Source organism: Natator depressus, chromosome 1, assembly GCF_965152275.1.
Source record: "Natator depressus isolate rNatDep1 chromosome 1, rNatDep2.hap1, whole genome shotgun sequence".
Taxonomy (NCBI): Eukaryota; Metazoa; Chordata; order Testudines; family Cheloniidae; genus Natator; species Natator depressus.
Genome location: NC_134234.1, coordinates 267494517 through 267517586, shown reverse-complemented (window position 1 = coordinate 267517586; position 23070 = coordinate 267494517). Strand labels below are relative to the sequence as shown.

Below are 23070 nucleotides of genomic sequence, written 5' to 3'. Positions count from 1 at the left end.
CAATGGCCCATGCTCTAAGTTTTTACTGGCTACGCCGGTTCCAGTACCACAGTGTTCTGCATTATCTGGGCCAGTGGGACTTGTGTTTTCGGCTCATCACAAGTGCCTGGCATTCCTCCACTACAGGGAGGCTGATGTATGGACTCTCCCTATAAGATGTCCTAGATCTTTAGGAGTATTCTGTGGTCACATGCCCTTTTGTAGCTTACTCCCCAACTCCTCCCATAGGAGCTGTAACCCACTCTCTTGGATCGGCTGATGTATGGGAAACTTCCCCAGCGAGTACAAAGCAAGGACTCTATCATCAGCTAAAGGAGCTGACGGGTTTCTTTTACAGTTATTTGCTATAAACAGGCATCCATTCAAACAAATTTTTCTTCTCTCTGAAACCTCTAGCTGTTATTTTAGGCTTTTGGTTACCTCCTGCCCAGTCCTACACACTACTGAATCCCAACCGACATATACATGTGAGCTTCCATTTTGTGGATTCAGAAGGAGCAACAGGTAAGTACAGAGTAAGACAGAAGTATTTCAATGCAAAACATTGAATGGGTGAGACCTTAGTGTAGAAAAACTACTTCCACCTAACTGGAGCACTTACAGATAAAAATATCTGAAGCTAAGTTATTTCTCTTTTGTAAGTCCACACTATTAACCACTGTAAATTAAAAATTGTGACATAGTAACACTAGTAATCTGTGTGAGTGATTGGAGGCAAGAAGTTGTGGTAAATTGTTAATGTAATTTCCTTCTAAAAAATATGCACAAGAGTTGAGTAAACTTGGGAAAGTTTGCAACAACAGCTTAACCACTGGATGTCATTTGTACCCTGAAGCCGGGAGAAAATACCAAAGGTAGGAAGAAAGCTCCAGAAAAAAAAAAAGATCAGCAGAAGCATAACAACATTTTACATGTTACAGAAATAAAGTTCACACTTTCTGTAACACATATGTCTATAAACAATGTATAAAGGGTCAATAAATAATTAGTAGGTTTTATAAGCCTGTTGGAGACATAAGTAGTAGCATGTGTTGTAGATGGTTATAAATATATAATCTATTTTAAAAAATCTATAAAAAGGGAAATAAGGACAACCCAGGGAATTACAGACCAGTCAGCTTAACTTCTGTACCTGGAAAGATAATGGAGAAAATAATTAAGCTATCAGTTTGGAAACATCTAGAGATAATAAGGTGATAAGTGACAGTAAAAAAAAACCCATGTCAAACCAACCTGATAGCTTTCTTTGACAGGGTAACATGCTTGGTGGATGGGGGGAAGCTGTAGACGTGGTATATCTTGACTTCAGTAAAACTTTTGATACTGTCTCGCATGACATTCTCATAAAAAAAAACTAGAGAAATGCAACCTGGATGGAGCTACTATAAGGTGGGTACAAAACTGGTTGGAAAAGCATTACCAAAGAGTAGTTATCAATGGTTCACAGTCATCCTGGAAGGGCATAACGAGTGGGGTCCCACAGGGATCAGTTCTGGGTCGGTTCTGTTCAATATCTTCATCAATGATTTAGATAATGGCATAGAGAGTACATTTATAAAGCTTGCAGATGATATCAAGCTGGGAGGGATTGCAAGTGCTTTGGAGGATAGGATTAAAATTCAAAATGATCTCGACAAACTGGAGAAATGGTCTGAAGTAAATAGGATGATATCCAATACGGACAAATGCAAAGTACTCCATTTAGATTAATAGATTCATAGACGTTAAGGTCAGAAGGGACCATTATGATCGTCTAGTCTGACCTCCTGCACAACGCAGCCCACAAAATCTCACCCACCCACTCCTGTAATAAACCCCTAACCTACGTCTGAGCTACTGAAGTCCTCAAATAGTGGTTTAAAGACTTCAAGGTGCAGAGAATCCTCCAGCAAGTGACCCGTGCCTCATGCTGCAGAGGAAGGCGAAAAACCCCCAGGGCCTCCGCCAATCTGCCCTGGAGGAAAATTCCTTCCCGACCCCAAATATGGCAATCAGCTAAATCCTAAGCATGTGGGCAAGACTCACCAGCCAGACACCCAGGAAAGAATTCTCTGTAGTAACTCAGATCCCACCCCATCTAACATCCCATCATAGGCCACTGGACATATTTACCACTAATAGTTGAAGATCAATTAATTGCCAAAATTAGGCTATCCCATCATATCATCCCTTCCATAAACTTATCAAGCTTAGTCTTGAAGCCAGATATATCTTTGCCCCCATTGCTTCCCTTGGAAGGCTGTTCCAGAACTTCACTCCTCTGATGGTTAGAAACCTTCGTCTAATTTCAAGTCTAAACTTCCTGATGGCCAGTTTATATCCATTTGTTCTTGTGTCCACATTGGTACTGAGCTTAAATAATTCCTCTCCCTCCGTGGTATTTATCCCTCTGATATATTTATAGAGAGCAATCATATCTCCCCTCAGCCTTCTTTTGGTTAGGCTAAACAAGCCAAGCTCCTTGAGTCTCCTTTTCATAAGACATTCCTCGAATCATCCTCGTAGCCCTTCTCTGTGCCTGTTCCAGTTTGAATTCATCTTTCTTAAACATGGGAGACCAGAACTGCACACAGTATTCCAGATGAGTTCTCACCAGTGCCTTGTATAACGGTACTAAAACCTCCTTATCTCTACTGGAAATACCTCGCCTGATGCATCCCAAGACCGCATTAGCTTTTTTCACGGCCATATCACATTGGCGGCTCATAGTCATCCTGTGATCAACCAATACTCCGAGGTCCTTCTCCTCCTCTGTTACTTCCAACTGATGAGTCCCCACTTTATAACATAAATTCTTGTTATTAATCCCTAAATGCATGACCTTGCACTTTTCACTATTAAATTTCATCCTATTACTATTACTCCAGTTTACAAGGTCATCCAGATCTTCCTGTATGATATCCCGGTCCTTCTCTGTATTGGCAATACCTCCCAGCTTCATGTCATCCGCAAACTTTATTAGCACATTCCCGCTTTTTGTGCCAAGGTCAGCAATAAAAAGATTAAATAATATTGGGGAAGGAACAATCAGTTGCACACATAAAAAATGGGAAAGGACTACCTAGGAAGGAGTACTGCGGAAAAGGATCTTGGAGTCATAGTGGACCACAAGCTAAATATGAGTCAATAGTGTAAAGCTGTTGCAAAAAGTGCGAACATCATTCTGGGATGTATTATCAGGAGTTTTGTAAGCAACACATGAGAAGTAATTCTTCCACTCTATTCCATGCTGATTAGGCCTCAACCGGAGTATTGTGTCCAGTTCTGGGCACTACATTTCAGGAAGGATGTGGACAAACTGGAGACAGTCCAGAAAAGAGTGACAAAAATGATTAAAGTTCTAGAAAACATGACCTATGAGGGAAGATTGAAAAAACTGGGTTTGTTTAGCCTGGAAAAGAGAAGACTGAGAGGGGACATGATAACAGTTTTCAAATACGTAAAAGGTTGTTACAAGGAGGAGGGAGAAGAATTGTTTTTCTTAACGTCTGAGGATAGGACAAGAAGCAACGGGAGCTTTAGGTCGGACATTGGAAAAAAATTCCTAACTGTCAGCGTGGTTAAGCACTGGAATATATTGCCTAGGAAGGTTGTAGAATCTCCAGCATTGGGGATTTTTAAGAGCACGTTAGACAAACCCCTGTCTGGAATGGTCTAGACCAGTGCTTTTCTAGCTATCTGATGTGGGGGACCGGCAATTTTTTTTTCCAATGTGCGCGCAGACTGGCAGCTGATGGCTCGCGAACCGGCACCAGTCCACGGACCACCACTTTGAGTAGCACTGGTCTAGATAATACTTTGTCCTTCCACGAGTCCAGGGGACTGGACTAGATGACCTCTCAAGGTCCCTTCCAGTCCTATGATTCTATGTTAAAAGAAGGGACTATAGATGGTTACAAGCCATGGTTATATGCAACTTACTGATCTATTGGATTCTAACAAGCTATATAAATTGATTAATCATTTATTTAAAAAACACTAGAAACCTTTATAAAGGTCCCTTTAATACAAAATGTGATCAAAATGCATTTTATTTTTTCCTGTAAGATACTGCTAAGCACAATACCTATTTTCTGCTTTAACGCCACAAAAAATTAATCTATAGAAGCACGAGGCAGAGTACATGGCCAAGAGCTCTTAAATCATTGACTTCTTTGGAGAATGGTGTGGCATCGTGTGGACACGTGATGAACTTTAAGCTAACAGGGCTGTATAACCCAAGTCATTACCATAGCGAGTAGAATATAGTTGTTACTGATTTTACTTATAAAAAAAAAATATTTCTGGAGTTAAAAGGGTATGACAAATAAGCAGGCTAACACGTTCAAAGTTTCATGATAAACACAGTATTTATTAGCAGCTACCACTTCTTAGGAAAAGAGAGGGTTATATTTTTCTTCTCTCCTCTCCCGCTGCATCTCACCACTCCGCACCCCTCAATTACTGTCTCAGAGCCTTCCACACGCAAACATCCGTGTGTTGAACATTGCTCTAATCCCTCTTTGCCTAACCAAACTATCAGCCTCTCCTCTTTCAAATAACTCAGTGAAACCCACTTCTGCCATGTCACCTCATAAAAGTATATTGTACAGACACACACTTAACCAATCCACAGAGATGTGCACATATCAAAAACTGACAAACTGGATCATCTCTTTATTGAAACCCTTCCCCCCCCCCCCATCTCTCAACTGTTTGTTACTCTCTCTCATCACATCACATAAAAAATTAAGTCCTGATCCTGCAACGAGCTGCATGCAACCACACGGGTCCACCCAAGTCATTACAAGATCATAGAATCATAGAATATCAGGGTTGGAAGGGACCCCAGAAGGTCATCTAGTCCAACCCCCTGCTCGAAGCAGGACCAATTCCCAGTTAAATCATCCCAGCCAGGGCTTTGTCAAGCCTGACCTTAAAAACCTCTAAGGAAGGAGATTCTACCACCTCCCTAGGTAACGCATTCCAGTGTTTCACCACCCTCTTAGTGAAAAAGTTTTTCCTAATATCCAATCTAAACCTCCCCCATTGCAACTTGAGACCATTACTCCTCGTTCTGTCATCTGCTACCATTGAGAACAGTCTAGAGCCATCCTCTTTGGAACCCCCTTTCAGGTAGTTGAAAGCAGCTATCAAATCCCCCCTCATTCTTCTCTTCCGCAGACTAAACAATCCCAGCTCCCTCAGCCTCTCTTCATAAGTCATGTGCTCTAGACCCCTAATCATTTTTGTTGCCCTTCGCTGGACTCTCTCCAATTTATCCACATCCTTCTTGTAGTGTGGGGCCCAAAACTGGACACAGTACTCCAGATGAGGCCTCACCAATGTCGAATAGAGGGGAACGATCACGTCCCTCGATCTGCTCGCTATGCCCCTACTTATACATCCCAAAATGCCATTGGCCTGCTTGGCAACAAGGGCACACTGTTGACTCATATCCAGCTTCTCGTCCACTGTCACCCCTAGGTCCTTTTCTGCAGAACTGCTGCCTAGCCATTCGGTCCCTAGTCTGTAGCGGTGCATTGGATTCTTCCATCCTAAGTGCAGGACCCTGCACTTATCCTTATTGAACCTCATCAGATTTCTTTTGGCCCAATCCTCCAATTTGTCTAGGTCCTTCTGTATCCTATCCCTCCCCTCCAGCGTATCTACCACTCCTCCCAGTTTAGTATCATCCGCAAATTTGCTGAGAGTGCAATCCACACCATCCTCCAGATCATTTATGAAGATATTGAACAAAACCGGCCCCAGGACCGACCCCTGGGGCACACCACTTGACACCGGCTGCCAACTAGACATGGAGCCATTGATCACTATCCGTTGAGCCCGACAATCTAGCCAGCTTTCTACCCACCTTATAGTACATTCATCCAGCCCATACTTCCTTAACTTGCTGACAAGAATACTGTGGGAGACCGTGTCAAAAGCTTTGCTAAAGTCAAGAAACAATACATCCACTGCTTTCCCTTCATCCACAGAACCAGTAATCTCATCATAAAAGGCGATTAGATTAGTCAGGCATGACCTTCCCTTGGTGAACCCATGCTGACTGTTCCTGATCACTTTCCTCTCATGTAAGTGCTTCAGGATTGATTCTTTGAGGACCTGCTCCATGATCAGGGCCAGGACCAAGTTATGTTTTTATATTCTCTGTAATGCACACTTTGGGGTTCTCCATAAACAAGTGAAACCATCAACTGCACTGTCAGAGTCCTTTTCCAGTCATTATCAAGCAAAATGGAAACAAAATAGAGAAACCATACTTTTTAAAACTACTGTATCAGAAGTGTTAACATTACTTAAGACAGCAAGTCTGCGAGTGATGAGCATTTCCTGCTGAAAACTAAGGGACAACCTTCTAATGTTCTGAGATCTCCAACTGCTGGCTAGAATGTCAGTTGAGGGTGTCCAGTACCTTGCAGAAGGACATGGAACTCTCCAGGATCTGGGCCGAACAACTGTTTGAGACAATTTTGATAAGAGGGCACATGGGCTTCCTCCACTAATGAGTGAGGTGCGTTACCATATAAACCATGTTTAGCCATACAGCAAATGCCAATTCATTATGTGATCATGAACAATATCACATAACAACATGTTAGGAACAACGGAACTAAAGCCCTAAACCAGTGGTGGGCAACCTGGGGCCCAATGGGATAATCTGATTGCGGGCCATGAGACATTTTGGTGACTTTGATCGTCTGCAGGCACAGCCCCCCCACAGCTCCCAGTGGCCGCAGTTCGCCATTCCCGGCCAATGGGAGCTGTGGGAAGCGGCAGGGAATGGCGAACCATGGCCACTAGGAGCTGCGGGGGGCCGTGCCTGCAGACGGCCAACATCAGCAGAATGTCTCGCGGCCCGCAATCAAATTACCCTGATGGGCCACAGTTGCTCACCACTGCCATAAACAGATCACCCACAAACTTTCCTTCCGCCCCAAAGAAATGATTAATCCTAATGAACTATGTGTGCTATATTCCATGTATGAAAATGATTACATTGCATACACGTAAAGATACCTTTCAAAAATTCAATATTTAAAATACTATTTCTCATTTTTTAAATTTCATTTTAACTTAAAAGAAACACTGCTGACTTTCGGACCAGACAGGATATTAAAGCTTTCAACACACCAACAACCTAAGCTTCATCTGAGGTAAAATCTCACACTTGAAAAAAAGTATTCTGTGACTTTGAATCTTAACTGGTATCTGTTTAATTGCAGTGTAGGCGTTCGGGCTCGGGCTGGAGCTCCAGCTCTAGGACCCCGCGAAGTGATAGGGTCCCAGAGCTCACTCTGCTGCCTGAGCCCGAACATCTACACCACAGATAAACAGCCCATTAGCCCGAGCCCTGCGAGCCCGAGTCAGCTGGCATGAGCCAGCTCCAGGTGGTTAATTGCAGTGTAGACATACCCTAGTAGGCTACACCCTTGCAATGATAATCTCCAATCACAGGTAAGAGGGAAATAAAAAGATAGCTTTCAACCCATTTTCAATATTCAAAGCTATGAGCTAAGACTGCTAAGTGAACCACAGTATGAAATATATGGGAACTGTACAAAGCTACTATAGAAGAAACTGGAAAAACTAAGACAAGTCTCTCTTTTTATGAGTAACCAGTTACTGTATCATGAATAGACTCAGAATCTCTCAATCCACCCTGAAGTCCTCCCTGTACCATGTTCAAATCAGTGGTTCCAAAACCTTTTTGCTGATGCCCTCCCCCACTTGGCTGGTACGCACCCACCCCTGCCCCCCCGAAGCCATGGTCAGGAGCCAGAGGGGGGCTGGGAGCAGGGCCATGGCCAGGAACCATGGTTGGGGCCAGGAGCAGAACTGCAGTCAGGAGCAGGGCCAGAGCCAGGGGTCAGGAGCCAGGGGCCGTGGCCAGGAGCAGGGCCGCAGTTGGGGCTGGTGCCAGAGCTGTGGCTGGGGTTGTGGCCAAGGTTAGGGCCGGAGCCAGGAAGGGAGCTGGGGGCAGAGCAGGGCTGGGTGGTGCTTCCTCTCCGCCACACATCCACCCCCAAACCTTCTTCCATGCCCCCCTACAGGAGCGTGCACCGCAGTTTGCGGCCCACTGATCTAAACAGACAATCTTGGGAACTCCAGTGATCCCCCTTCAGGCAGGTTTTCTTGGCTGGACTGAATTCCATTTTGATGCTATCACTGGGGGATTTGTGTCATCTACACTTCCTTTCCTAGAAATTTATTAGGCAAACCAAAAATCCTTTCACAAACCCTACTGAGTTGGAGCACACCCTCTTCATCTGAAACCAGTTTCCACCTGAACTCTGCCAGTTGCTTGTGCTTTTGGAACTTGCATTCTTTGGGGTCTGGGAAGATGGCTGCAATGTCACCCATCAGGATTCCTGAGCATATGGATGAAACTTCAAACTTCATCACATCTCCAATCATCAGCTTTTTTTTTTTTTTTTTTATTAAACTTGGATTCCTGCCAAACCACAGGAGATTCCAGTAGAAAGTATGCATGCATAGGTTGAGATGTAATTTATTACAGGCTTGTGGGAGGGCATCAAGCCAACATACTTATTTAAATTACTTTATGAAAAAGGGAAAGCTGTAAAAGCACAGGCCTAAAAGTAAAGTAAACCAAGCTGGAATGAGCCACAGATTCCTTATTCAAGGATTGAGCATGATTCTTGAAACACAAACATCTCTCTGATCTCACATACTACACACACAGAGGCACCGAACAAAATAAAGATCAAACAAAACTACACCTCAAAGTCAACTTTTATCTAACATTGAATAATAGCGGTCAATCCCACAGCTCTATGAAAGTAACTCTCATTATACTCCATAGGATTTAGCATGTAAAAGGACTATGGGACTGTTCACTATATGCATTCCAATATAAAGGCTCAAAACACAGAACCAGACATTAGAAACTGAAAAAAACTATTAGGACTTTATGTTGTTCCTCGGGTCATGCAGAGTTCTTCTCTATATCACACTCACTGCTTAGTACATTTTTAAAGGAATCAAACGATGGGGTTTCCACTACTTCTTCTATACTATCCTATAGTCTAACACGCTTTACAACTAGGAAACTTTCCACATATTCAACCAAAACTTTCTTTTGTACTACTTCATCCCATTAAAACTTACTCTACTCTGAGCCAGCAGAAACAATATTACTTGCTCCTTGTTATTTACAGCCTTGCAAACTTTTAGACACATGAGGAAGGCTTGATCACTTTCATACCTGGCAAGAAAACTCAACAATCAAAGTAGCATTTTCATTTGCCAATACTCCACACCTAGAGTCAGGAAAAGAATGTGATCAGAACAACAACAAAAATGTGGGGGGGAAAGGGGGGGGGGGGAACAGACAACACACATGACCAAACATAGTGCATTGGTCAGTTAACTAAGAACCCCCAACAGGAGAGGAATATCACAGATATGCCTCAAGATCCCTATTCATGGGTAAGGGCATGATGAATTTGGAAATTACTGATTTCTCTGACTCTCAGGGCTTGTCCAGTCAGTGCCTTAGTCTGCATCGGCTGGGGTGTAAATTCTAACCTGCACCAGCATGTTGCACACTAACTGACCTGGGTTGACCCTGCAGGTGCACACTAAAAGTTCTTTAGTGGATGTTAATGTAGTGCTATTTGAAACTGGACTATATTAACATGCACTAAGGAACTTTTTGTGTGCGCCAACAGGGTCCACATGGGCCAGTTAGTTCCTGACCCAGCAGCATGCATTAGAATTTACACTCCAGCTGATGTGGATTAAGACACAATGCAAACAAGCCCTCTGAAAACAAGAAATAACATCTAAGTCTAATTTAGATTACTATGAGTATTATTCTTAAAAAATGGAAAGCCACTTATAAAGAACTATTTACAAGGTTACAGGAATTAAAGGTTCCTTTCACATGGAGCAGAAATTTAATTATTTTAAACAGACAGCATAGTATTCTTAGAGATACAAAACTAAAATAATATGAATTATGGACCAGATCTTCACCAGGTGTAAGTGAGCACAACCCTACGCCAACTTGTTCCAACTGAGTGTCTGGCCCTATAACTAGTTTCAGATATGACAGTACTGATCAGAGTAAGTTTCTGTACTCCCTCTTTTACCTTTACCTCGTCTTTCTTTGTGTTCTTTGCTTACATCTCTAACGTGCCAAAACATGACACCTGAGATCTATTTTTCATTTATAACAGCCAGGAAATACACATTTAGCAGCATGTTTGCATTTTTCCCCTCCAATAAACAAATGTGTACACACACACAAATGCACAGCACTGTAGTTCCCAGAGATTTTAAATGTAGATATTATAGACACACACAGAAGCTCTATATTACAAGTATACAAATATATAGAGAAAAGTGTACTACCGAGAAGAAGAATATCAATGAAAACAATGTTTTTGAAGGAACCGCACCTGATTGAGCTCACTCTGCAGTTGAAGGCTATGTTGTTCTTTTTCCTCTCTCTGCTGTTGTAGCTGTTTAAACTCTGCCTTGAGATGCTGATACTTTGTCTCTATTTCTGACAATTCTTCCTTAAGTTTGTGGCTTGCTTCCCCCTTCTCACCCAGTTCTGTCTGTACCCTCTGCAACGAGGCTTCAGCGGCAGATAGCCTTGCTCGAAGGTGCTCCAGGTCCAAGTCCTTTTGGTGAAGGCTTGCCTGCATGTTTTTTTTACTCACTGATTCTTCAGAGTGCCTTTCTTCTAACTGGGTGTAATCAAGTTCTTTCTTCAGCAGCTTTTCTGTCAGACTCTATAACAGCAATTATATGGAAATTAAATCACAATTCTGCTTACATCTGATCAACTGTTATTCCTCATAAGAGTTTATCCAGAACAATGAACAGGTCTCTCACAATAATAATCTCCAAAACTGAGTTGAGACATGAAATAGGTCTGTCAATAATTCTACATTTTAATTTCTATTTCATATTATAGCAGTCAATGCCAGAATCCATATAGCATACCATTACAATTATAATTTCCATTTTCAGGCTCCCTTGCTCTCTATATATTTTAAACTGTACTCAGTAAAGTTGGTTTCTGGACTGAAACTAACACTTTTCCTTTACACCTTACATAAGCCCTTTTCCTCTTCTTCTGGTAGCTGACTCAGTTGCCACTATTTCTACATCTTGAAGACTGGTTTGTTTTACTGAAACAACTGAGCTTCTTTGTTACTGCAAGCTCATGCATGTGGTTTGGCAAACTGCTCTGTGACAGCAAAAAATTATTTGTATGTCATAGGTACCTTTCATGTACTTACTCCTCTGTACGTTTAAATTTGTGGGTCACTGCCTCACCTGTAATTCTGTGTAAGGCAGTAGTCAACCTTTTTTCATTTGTGGACCCCTAAAAATATTCAAATGGAGGTATGGATCCCTTTGGAAATCTTAGACATGGTCTGCGGACCCCCAGGGGTCCATGGACCACAGGTTGAAAACCACTGGTATAAGGCATCATGCCCTCACTTTTTCAATAACTTTCCTCACTTTGCCCTATCACATCTCAAGAGAAGTGCAACATCCCCAGATATTCAAATTATGAGCTTCTCTTGAACAGAGACTACCAAAATGAGTATAGTGTGCAACATTAAAAAATGATACTAGCATGAGACCACCAAACTCATAACATTATTCAGAATTTAGCCTGTTTTAACATGTTAGTGCTCTACTAACACACACCAGCTAATTCCCTAGAGTCAGACTTTTCTGTTGGAAAATAAAACTCTGTACACAAGTCAGCTCAGGAGGGTTATTTGTTTTTAATTTGAGAATACCACAAATTTAGACTGGCCTTTTAGTGAAGAAGAGGTCTGGAGTCTCAAATTTTTCTCACCATACTGTAGCAAAATTCATTTTGCAGGCAGCAATGCCTTACTTTGGAATCCACAGATTAAGACGAAATTTGAAAAATATTTACAGAGGATATGAGGTATCTTTTTTCATTGGTTTTAATTAGCATTTTGGATCGTCAAGTCTTATGAGCCAAGCAGAACCAAGTTTAGGCAGGAATTGGATGGAATTATTCAATTGCTGAATACAGTGATTTAAGTAATGATAGTAATTCAAATCCATGGCACTCTTCCCTCTGAATCAGGATTGATCAGTGCCTTGGCAACAGAGGTCATTTTCCTGCTGGAGGTGCCATCTTTCAAAAAGAGAACTAAAGCCAAGATCTTAACCATTGTCCTTAAATAGCCAATGGCACTTTTTGAAATTTATCAGCTGTCTTCCTGGGTGACATAGCACAATTCCAGCTCAGGGAATTCATTGTTTCCCTAAAATCCCCATATAGGTATAACTGAATTCTTAACTTCCTGTCCCAGCGTAGCATCTCTGTGTGCATCTTTCAGCTACCAGTGTTCTCCCCGCAGTTTAAATGGATACTCTGTTTTTCAGCTCCTCTTTAAACAAAACATGTCTAAGAATTCAGCTGGCTGGCAGCTTGAAAAATCCCAGCACTCACAAGTGTAGTGCTGAAAGCGTCAGATGGTGGTTTATGTTCTGAAATTCCTGGAATATATAGGTTCAAGAGAAGACACAGAAAGAACTGTAATTCTAGCTATGTTGGGCATTTTTAAAGCACACTTCTCCATAGCATTTAAGCACCAATCCCAAATTGATTTTGCTTTGGTTAGTTTAACAGAAAATTAAAACACTATTCAAGACAAATTTTGAGGATACAGAGTTTAACAGCTGTTAAATTTCATCAAATTTAAAAGGGCAAAAAGTCTTTGTATACTAGTTTACTTGCTTTTTAACAAGTTCGGAGGGAGGGGAGAGTTATTCTTCAGTACATCAGTTTTTAAATTATGTTGCAATCCGGCAAATGGCTCGGCAGTAGCAGCTCACATTAGAATGAATATAATTATAGTTCTCTCAGAGTTTCCATTATAAAATATACTTTCTAAGGCTTACAACTTGGCCAAGAAAATTTGCTCCAGGCTGAAGTTTGAACGTGAACTGTAGCCTGGCAATAACATTTTCCACAACATTTCTAGAAAAACAAAATAACTATTTTTAGTTACATGATTATATTATAATATGTATTATATATGCAATATATAATAATAAACAATACATACAGAATATCTGTTTTGAAGGTTATACAGGTAAAATCCGGGCCCCAATGAAATCAGTGGCAAAACTCCAATTGACTACAATGGCACCAGAATTTCACCCTGAGTTTATGGTGCAAATTAGTATGTTTTAACCTTTAGAAAAACAAAAAGTCCAGCTAGCCTTCTTAACAGCAGAAAAACAGGTTCAGCACAGGAGCAACAGCACAACACCTTTTTCACAACCTGATTTCTAATATGCATATTTATAACAGCATTACAGCAGTTTCATACGTGGATTATCACAATACCTTTGTAACCCTTAGAAGGTACTTTAATAGTCATCAATGTAAAAGTGCTTCAAAGATGTAATGAGACACTGAACATTTTCATGCACCTTAAAGGTGAATGACAGAATTTGAAAGAGAGATCCCTGGCATAGTTTAATTTTGAATTAACACTGGGAAAGGCACTTCATAACGTGTGCAGTGTGATTGTTGTTGCGTTGGTCTCAGGATATTAGATATTATGTCTAATAAAGTGGCATTTATAATTGCATTACTGCAGTATTTCCCAAACTTCTGAAATCGCAGTTCCCCTTCAGGAAAATGAAACAAAATATGCTCCCCTTCAACCCTCCACACATTCTAACACCTAGCCAAAATGAGCAGTCACTCAGAGGAGATTGTGTACCTCTACTTAATATGATACTTCCTCTCACTCCCTGCATGCATTGATGAACAGTAAAACAGCTAACAATTAATGTTTATTTGAAGTATTATCACTGGCACCTGAGCTTATGTCTAAACTTAAAGCAGCGTGTAGAATACATATACTGTATGCCTCATAGCATGGGTATAAACAGCAGTGTAGTTAGCGAGGCAATACTAAGGTGAATAAAGACAGCCAGAACCTTAGGGAATATACTCTACACAGCTCTCTATGGGCCCAAGCAGTGCCTCCTGTGTCTACACTGCTATTTTTAGCACAGTAGCTTACCAGTGCCTCGAAATGGCAGAAGTTGTTCCCCACAGCAGGGAAAATCTGAGGCAGTAGGAAAGGATCTCACAAACGGAAGGCAGCAAGGAAGAGCTCTGGCAGTGGGGAGGCAGCAGTGAAAGGCTCTGGCAGGAGGTTTCAGATGAAGCCCTTTTCCCATCAACACACCTTTCTTAGGATAAGGGGCTAGATCTGCAGGGAAGCCTGAGCCATCCTAAGAGGCTTACTGGTTTTTCGAGCATTAGGCTGTTCTGGGCAATAGGCCGTTATAGGCCTTGGGAGTAATGCAGGCTCTAAGGGGCCTTGGTTTTATACAAGCAATTTGATCCCTGGAACTGTGATGCTTTGGATTTGAGCTTCGAAAAGAGGGGGAGAAGCCATGTGACAAATACAGTGCCTGTTGCCTTCCCCCAATAAATTATCCTGTTATGGGATTAATAGAGTTGCAGCCACTTGGCCTAATTCCAGATGTGTGTGTCCTTCCTCACGAGTTCCTACTATTCTCAAAGTTCACTGGTTTACTTTAAAAATTAGAGGAAGCAGATTCTTCTCCAAAGGTAAAGGCCTGCATTTATGTATTCATCACTGCTCATTATGACACAAAAAGAAAACGAGTACTTGTGGCACCTTAGAGACTAACCAATTTATTTGAGCATAAGCTTTTGTGAGCTACAGCTCACTTCATCGGACGCATCCGATGAAGTGAGCTGTAGCTCAGAAAGCTTATGCTCAAATAAATTGGTTAGTCTCTAAGGTGCCACAAGTACTCGTTTTCTTTTTGCGAATACAGACTAACATGGCTGTTACTCTGAAACCTGTCACTGTGACACAGTTGCTGGAAGATATCACTGTAAGAATAACATTCTTCTAAATCAGACTTTACATGATCTTAACATCTGGATGCATACACAAAGAGACTGTCCTGGGCTATGCTGGAATCTTCATGGACATACAAACTAAAACCCAATATATTCCACTCTGCATGCATATCTGTTTTCTATCTTTTCCAAACATACATGTTTACAAGGAGATTAAAAGCAAAGTTTTCCCATTATTTAAGAAGCTTTTCATAACTTTACTAGTTCTGTGGCCAGACCTGCAACATATGACAGTACAAGGTATCAGGAAAGCTGCCCTATACAGGCAACTGATGATTTCAAGCACCCACCCGCACCCAGTATAGGGTTTACTGGAGTAAGGGCAAAGTCAGGGGCACGGCCAAGGAGCACAGTACTCTAGCCAGTCCTTGGCTGACAGAGTGGTTTTAGGAGGCTACTTCAGTTGCTGCAAATTAGAGCACTCTTAGACTGCTATAAGTCACTTTGGGAGTCATTTAAGCTCTAACAGCCCCAGGACTGGGGGAGTCAAAAGGTGGCTTGGAGCCGCCCTTCCCACACCATCTCCTCAAGTGCAACGAGCATGAAGTCGACACAGCTGAGAACTCTTCCCTTGATTTCTCATTTATCTTCCTATTTTGACTACAGATTAGTCATCTTATTCATCAATCTGCTGCCATTCCATTAAATATAGGGAATTATATGTATTGTGGGGAGTACTTCAGATCAGTTTCAATGCATTCTTCATATATAATTAAACTCTGCTGGTTTGGGGAAGTGGAATAAGATGCTAACTCTCACTATCTATTATAGTTCTGCCTCAGATTTACATCATACTATCACAAGCGAAGTATAAAGATATTTTAAACTGCATCTTACTATATTCCTTGGCAAATGTTATTTCTACATTAAACTACACTAAACTACAGCGTTTGGTCTCAGTCCCTGCCCCCCACTGACATTCTATGTTCTATTTTCCTAAATATGAATACGCTTCCTTTCCCAAGACACTATTTGGGCAATGTGCTGTATAATAAGTACTCTGCCAGCAATACACCAAGTACTATATGATTCATCCTTTTAAGGAAGTGTTCCATCACAACTGAACTCCATATTTGGTCTTGCTTATCTCCACATACATACACAGAGACAGACATTGTGGGAGTATGCAAACAAAGAAAAGCATCTGGACAGCACAGGTCAATAGGTAGTATTCAGCGTTATGATGTGGGAAACTTTGCGGTTAGAAGCCTGCACTTTTTTTTGTGCGCTTCACGTTAACGTGAGGGTAGGAATATTGCATAGGCATCTGCTAAGTTTCCAAGTGAAGAGTTAACATCGCTATGACTAACTTGACCTGAACATTTTCCATGTTGATTTGTCCCAGTTTTGTTTTGGCAGAATAGTAGATAATACAATAAAACATTCAGTGGAGCATTATGCTTTGCAGGGGGAATTTATCCAAATTTTTTGGCAATGTAGAATTACAAAAGCAAGTGTGAGGGAGGAAAATATATAACATTTTAAAAAATGAAGTTAGAGAAAAAAGAAAATCCTGCCTTTCATATGTTGAATGATTGGCCACATAAAGTAAACATGTCTGGGATTTATTCACAAGACATTTATGAACAGCATTACAATAGTGAAATAAATACAGAGCACTGGAAAAAATGCTTCACCTCCACAGAGGAGGAATAAATTACTTCACTCACACAGGCTACAGCTGATGAGAAAAAGGTATGTAGCTTTCAAAATAACAGAGATGTTTAACAACACACTGAAATGCTTCATTAACTACACTAACTAAACAGGAGTTGTGATTATATTTTATATATATATATAAAATATATATTTATAAAATAGGCACTCTGATATCATGGTGATGTGCAAAGTATAAGAACTTGGATAAAATACTGTATTAAATATGCAGAGCACACACAATGTTGTGGTGTAGTATAAAGGGTTTATTAGCAGGAGTTTGAGATGGCACATTACTCATTAGCAAAAAGAAAAGGAGTACTTGTGGCACCTTAGAGACTAACCAATTTATTTGACCATTACTCATTAGCAGTGAAGCCATGAGCAATTTATACAGGCCTAAACATGTCCTGAGGAAAATTTTATACCCTGCTAACCCACCATGTTTTTGCATATGCCACAGAGGTTAACAGAAAAATGTTTTTTAAAAAGGTCTTTTACTGGGACTTTTTTTTTAAAGAGACAACTGAAAAGCTAGCGATTCACTTCCGATGAGTCCAACTGTACAAGGCAGCCTCGGAGTAAGCCACAAAGAACCCTAAAAGTAACTTAAAAGTTTTATCTAAAATTAACGGGGCTTTGAAACTGGATAACTTGAGACCTTCCATAATTAGAATCAAATGCTGACTCCCACTGGGAAGCTGGGATAGTCCTTTTTTCTGTGTTATAATGCTCCCATTTACAGCTCTGTGAAGTCACAACACATTGAGCTCTAAACATATTACATTCCAGGAGTACTGATTGTGATTTTAGAGGGGAAATTCCACAAGTCAAGGAAAGAAAAAATGATTTATCTGGCAGGTTAACATGGCTGTTTAAATCTATTTAATGATGAGGAAAATCAGAAATAAGCCCAGCTGAGATGCATTAATGAGCGGAGTGCAAGTGAGGCGGTCATGTTAATTGAGCACATGGCTACGAATACCGTATCTATGGTGTTCTCTACATATATACCCATACCTGGAAATACACACTTGCACATACACTTACACTGAGATATAAACATAGATATAGGACCACTTCTGCAGCAGGAAGGTGGGGGGGGACCTGGATAGCCCCCAATATACATTTTGATGTTAAATATGTCAGTTAACTTTAACTTTTCAACAGTGCACCCCTCCACTAAATTGTTAGTGCGCAGTGATGTGACAATAAACAGCTCAATTGTGACTTTGCCATGAGTTCAAAGGAATGGATAGCACGTCGTTACTCCTACTCAGGAGTCTCCCTGCTGCTCCAAGAAGAGAGTAAATCATGCTGGGCCTTTACCCAGAGCAAGCAGTGTATGCTCCCCAACACGCTGGCACAGCTCTAACCTATCCTTGCCTTCTTCTGCCCTTCCCACTTAGCTACACAAGGGCAGGACACAGTGGTTCTGCAGAGTCTGCTTCCCCTTGTACTACTATCTGTATGTGGACACTCCTACACCACTGCATTAGCTAGGTCATAATTTGACCAAAAATAAATAAATACTCATAGACAGCAGTTGGTTAGCTTTGGGGTGGTGCAGAATAAACATGAAATTAAAGAATTACTGTTAGCTTGAGTTTGGATACAAAAAGATGTGTGTGTTGTAAAGGAAGGCCCTGACTAGCAAGTAGAAGGAAAGCCTTGAAAATAATAAGGATAAGGACACAAGGAATAAAATAAGGAAGATGTCTGTTCAAAGAATAACAAATGAGATAAGGGAAAGCTTCTAAAAAGAAGGCCTCTGTTGAAGGATTTTATCTTACAGTTATAACTTTTAAAGATAGTCAGGTCCATTACAGTTATAATTGTAGTTTTCTAATATCTGCCATTTACACTATATATAAATATTTCCAACAGGGGTAAGTGCAAATGGTTTTAAATAGGACAAAAAGAATCTGTCTTAAAATGAGCGAGCATGGCCCTTCCCACCCCACACACCAGCATTGAAGTCTGTGTGAATCCAGAACAAGCTGTCCGACAGCAAGAAGGAGGGGAGGAAAGGAAGTTGTAAATCTTATCTGAATAAGAACTGGAAATAAGGGGGAATTGTCTCAAACTGGTTTTAGCTGAAGTCAGTAACTGGCAATGACAGCACTTATTTGTTGAAGAGTATACAAAAAGTAAATTCAAATAATTCATTGCCACTACTTGCCTGACTCCACTGGAGCCAACCAATATGGTTCTAAGCACACTTGGGTTTAGCCCATTTGTAAATATCTTGATCAAATCCTTATAAATGTTTTGTTACTGTTTGGATGTAGTAAACTGCTTATTACTGAGGCTTTTTAAGCTTGTTAAGAGCAATTGTACACACACCATTTGGCCTTTGGATTTAATAAAGGAATTTGTGGTTAAATTAGAATTTGGTGGTTTCCCACATTAATAAATTTCAAATATTAATAATTCCAACAAATGGGGAGAATTTTTTCACAGGCCTACCCTAAACTACTAATGTTGCCACTACATAAATAAATACACACACAAACACAAATGCACACACAGAAAATCATAATCATATATAATACAAATACATTCAAATGTTTTATATGTACTCAAACATATGTTATAATGGGGAAACAACCATAAAACTGTAAAAAAAATAAAAAAAATTAAAAAAAAAGGTCTCTGATTTGTTTTCCTGTCTCCTCTTTCTTGTCTGTCTCCTTTTACCATTTTTCCCCACTTCTTTAGGGAATACAGTAGAACCTCAAAGTTACAAACACCTTGGGAATGGAAGTTGTTCATAACTCTGAAATGTTCATAACTCTCAACAAAACGTTATGGTTGTTCTTTCAAAAGTTTACAACTGAACATTGACATAATACAGCTTTGAAACTTTACTATGCAGAAGAAAAATGCTGCTTTTAACCATCTCTATTTAAATGAAACAAGCACAGAAACAGTTTCCTTGTCTTGTCAAATCTTTTTTTAAGCTTTCCCTTTGTTTTTTTTAGTAGTTTACGTTTAACACAGTACTGTAATGTATTTGCTTTTTCTTTTCTTTTCTTTCCTGCCTCTGCTGCTGCCTGATTGCATACTTCTGCTTCCAAATGAGGTATGTGGTTGGTCACTTTGTAATTCAGGTGTTCGTAACTCTGAGTTTCTATTGTATGCATATGTATTCATTTATATATTATATATGCAATAATGCCAACTCTGGATTTTATCATAAAATTCTGCAATATTTGCTGTTTCTCTGAAAGCCCCAGCTCTTCAAGCTGAGAATCTCAGCTTTTATTATAAAAAATAAATAAATAAGTTTCTACCCTTCACAGTTGTGAAAAGCCTCCAAATGTTACCTGTGTGTGACCTGAAGGCTCAGGAACCAGAGGGCACATAAAAAGAACTCCCAAAAGTATATAATTTCTTTTTAAATGTAATTATTTTTAAGCCAATCTCATAATATTTTGGGAACTTACTAATGATTTTTTAATGCTTATTTTGGCAATACTATACATAGTGTAAATGGCAGATATTAGAAAACTACAATTATATTATAACTGTAATGGACCTGTCATAAATATAAAGGGAAGGGTAAACCCCTTTAAAATCCCTCCTTGCCAGAGGAAAAAAATCCTCTCACCTGTAAAGGGTTAAGAAGCTAGGATAACCTCGCTGGCACCTGACCAAAATGACCAATGAGGAGACAAGATACTTTCAAAAGCTGGGAGGAGGGAGAAAAACAAAGGGTCTGTGTCTGTCTGTGTGATGCTTTTGCTGGGGACAGAACAGGAATGGAGTCTTAGAACTTAGTAAGTAATCTAGCTAGATATGCGTTAGATTATGATTTCTTTAAATGGCTGAGAAAATGAGTTGTGCTGAATAGAATGGATATTCCTGTCTGTGTGCCTTTTTGTAACTTAAGGTTTTGCCTAGAGGGATTCTCTATGTTTTGAATCTAATTACCCTGTAAGGTATTTACCATCCTGATTTTACAGAGGTAATTCTTTTTTACTTCTATTAAAATCCTTCTTTTCAGAAACTGAATGTTTTTTCATTGTTCTAAAGATCCAAGGGTTTGGGTCTGTGGTCATCTATGCAAATTGGTGAGGATTTTTACCAAACCTTTCCCAGGAAGTGGGGTGCAAGGGTTGGGAGGATTTTGGGGGGAAAGATGTTTCCAAACAACGCTTTCCTAATAAAAATAAACCCAGATAAACGTTTGGTGGTGGCAGTGGAAGTCCAAGGGCAAAGGGTAAAATAGTTTGTACCTTGGGGAAGTTTTAACCTAAGCTTGTAAAAGTAAGCTAGAAGGTTTTCATGCAGGTCCCCACATCTGTACCCTAGAGTTCAGAGTGGGGAAGGAACCTTGACAGGACCTGACTATCTTTAAAAGTTATAATGCAAGATAAAATCCTTCAAATGTACTACTGTAAATTTATTACCCCCTTCAGGCTAATCGGGATAGTGAACAATCAGGGAAGGCTTAACTTTTGATGCCACAATGATGTATTTTGTTAAACTCTTTGGTTAACTCTTTTGGTTAACACTCTGAAATGCAGTTTGTGACACAAGAGCCAGATTGTACATTTTCATATAAATACAGGTTTTACAAATGTGAGTAATAATAAAACTCTTACCTGGTTTTTCTGTTCTAATTCATTAACTGAACTTTGAAGTTTTTGTTGTTCCTGCACATACACAGCAACCTCCTGAGGGCCTTTTGCAAGCTCAGCCCTTAGTTGATTTATGGTGGCCTTAATAAAAAAAATTTAAAAAGTTATGATTAATAATAATTTACATTGATAGCCCAAATATAGACAGGAGGTCTGGGGTGGGGGTGGGGGCAAAATATAAACCAGCTTGCAAAAAGAATGTGTCTTTAATTAGCATGAACTACATGTGCAAATTTTGGCCCACGGAAATACCGGGGGAGGAAGAGGAATCCCTTTGCTGAGATCCTTTCACATCATCCCATCAGGAAGACGGTTGTTTGCCCTCTCCAGTGGAAAAGGCCAAGGACCCCACCCCCAAACCTGGCAGATCCCAAAGGATCTGCGTGGAGGCCTTGTGTCTCCCGTAGCTCTGACTCTCAGGGGAACTGGGATCCCTTGGCTCCATTTTCAGTGGTGTTGCCAAGATCTCTACCCAGCCAGGAAGGATGGTCAAGTGGATAGGGCACTAGAAGGGACTTAAAACGCCAGGTTCAGTTCCCAGTTCTGCCACTGACTTGCTGTGTGAGTTTGGACAAGTGACTTAAGGTGTTTTTTTTTCCCTCTCCTGCTGGTAATAGCTCATCTTACCTAATCTCTCTCGTTACAGTGTGTATGGTAACACCCATTGTTTCATGTTCTCTGTGTATATAAAATCTCCCCACTGTATTTTCCACTGCATGCATCCGATGAAGTGAGCTGTAGCTCATGAAAGCTTAAGCTCAGATAAATTTGTTAGTCTCTAAGGTGCCACAAGTACTCCTTTTCTTTTTGCGGATATAGACTAACACGGCTGCTACTCTGAAATTAATCTACCCTGTATCTCATTTCCCCATCTGTAAAGTGGGGATAACAGTTCCCTACCTCACAGGAGTGATGTAAGGATAACTACATTAATGATTGTGAGATGTTCAGATACTACAGTGATGAGGGCATAAGTACCTTACACAGATAACAATGGCTGCCCTAGGCTCTCATCTTTAAGGGCTAATTTCTGTGAGACAGATGCACAATGTGCATCACCTAGTCCCCATCTCCTCCCCTGGCAAAGACCCCAGACTGCAGAGAATCTCAGCATCGCACACAGGAAATGGTGAGGGGGGAAAAAGAGTGGGGGGAACAAGGTGATGTGGAAGGAAGGAAATAAGTGTGTGGAGGATCCCCTCCATGCATGGATTTAGGCGGCATGATCTGCTCCTTAAAGTGGAGGACAAAAGAAACTGTTTTTAATAAAATGTGAGTTAATACTGAGCTTCCTAATTAAGATGTGTCTGAAGCAAACCATCCAATGGCTAACAAGTCCAATTCACTTGCTTTTACTCTTTGTTTTAATCTTTCTGCAACAAAGATACTGAGAAACATCAGCTTTCTGCATTTTAAAGATGAATGAGAAAAATAAAATGCACGTTGTGAGTTACCTTTGAAACACATAGTACACAAATGGCATTATTTGTTATAAATGCTTTTCCTTCCCCTAAGTTATTCTAGCCACAGATTTATGGTCACAAGTACAGATGTTAATTTGATCATTTCCTTTTTTTAGAAAAAGAATAGCACATCCCATGAAAGTTTACACTATTTTGTGCATGTAACAAAAGTTACCAGAAAGAAGCAGCAGCCCATAAAAAAAGACAAATTACTTTGTCTTGTTCATAAAATAGGATATATTTTTGGGAAGAGCAAAGAGAATGTATAAACATATTCATTGTAAAAATATATGTTGCTATTAACGCTGACTTTTCATAATGGCACATTTTATACTGCTGTAGTTGAAGAGTTGTT

General features: G+C 40.3%; 1 protein-coding gene across 2 annotated transcripts in view; it reads right to left on the bottom strand.

The window, feature by feature from the left end:
• The window catches only part of EEA1 (early endosome antigen 1), a 136452-nt gene that overhangs the window by 53780 nt on the left and 59602 nt on the right, over window positions 1–23070 (bottom strand). For both annotated transcript variants that reach the window (XM_074941912.1, XM_074941913.1), the window contains 2 exons: window positions 21217–21333; window positions 10428–10766 (listed from right to left, as the gene is read on the bottom strand). In XM_074941912.1, the coding sequence (XP_074798013.1) occupies window positions 10428–10766; window positions 21217–21333 (456 nt within the window). The remainder of the gene's footprint in view (window positions 1–10427; window positions 10767–21216; window positions 21334–23070) is intronic.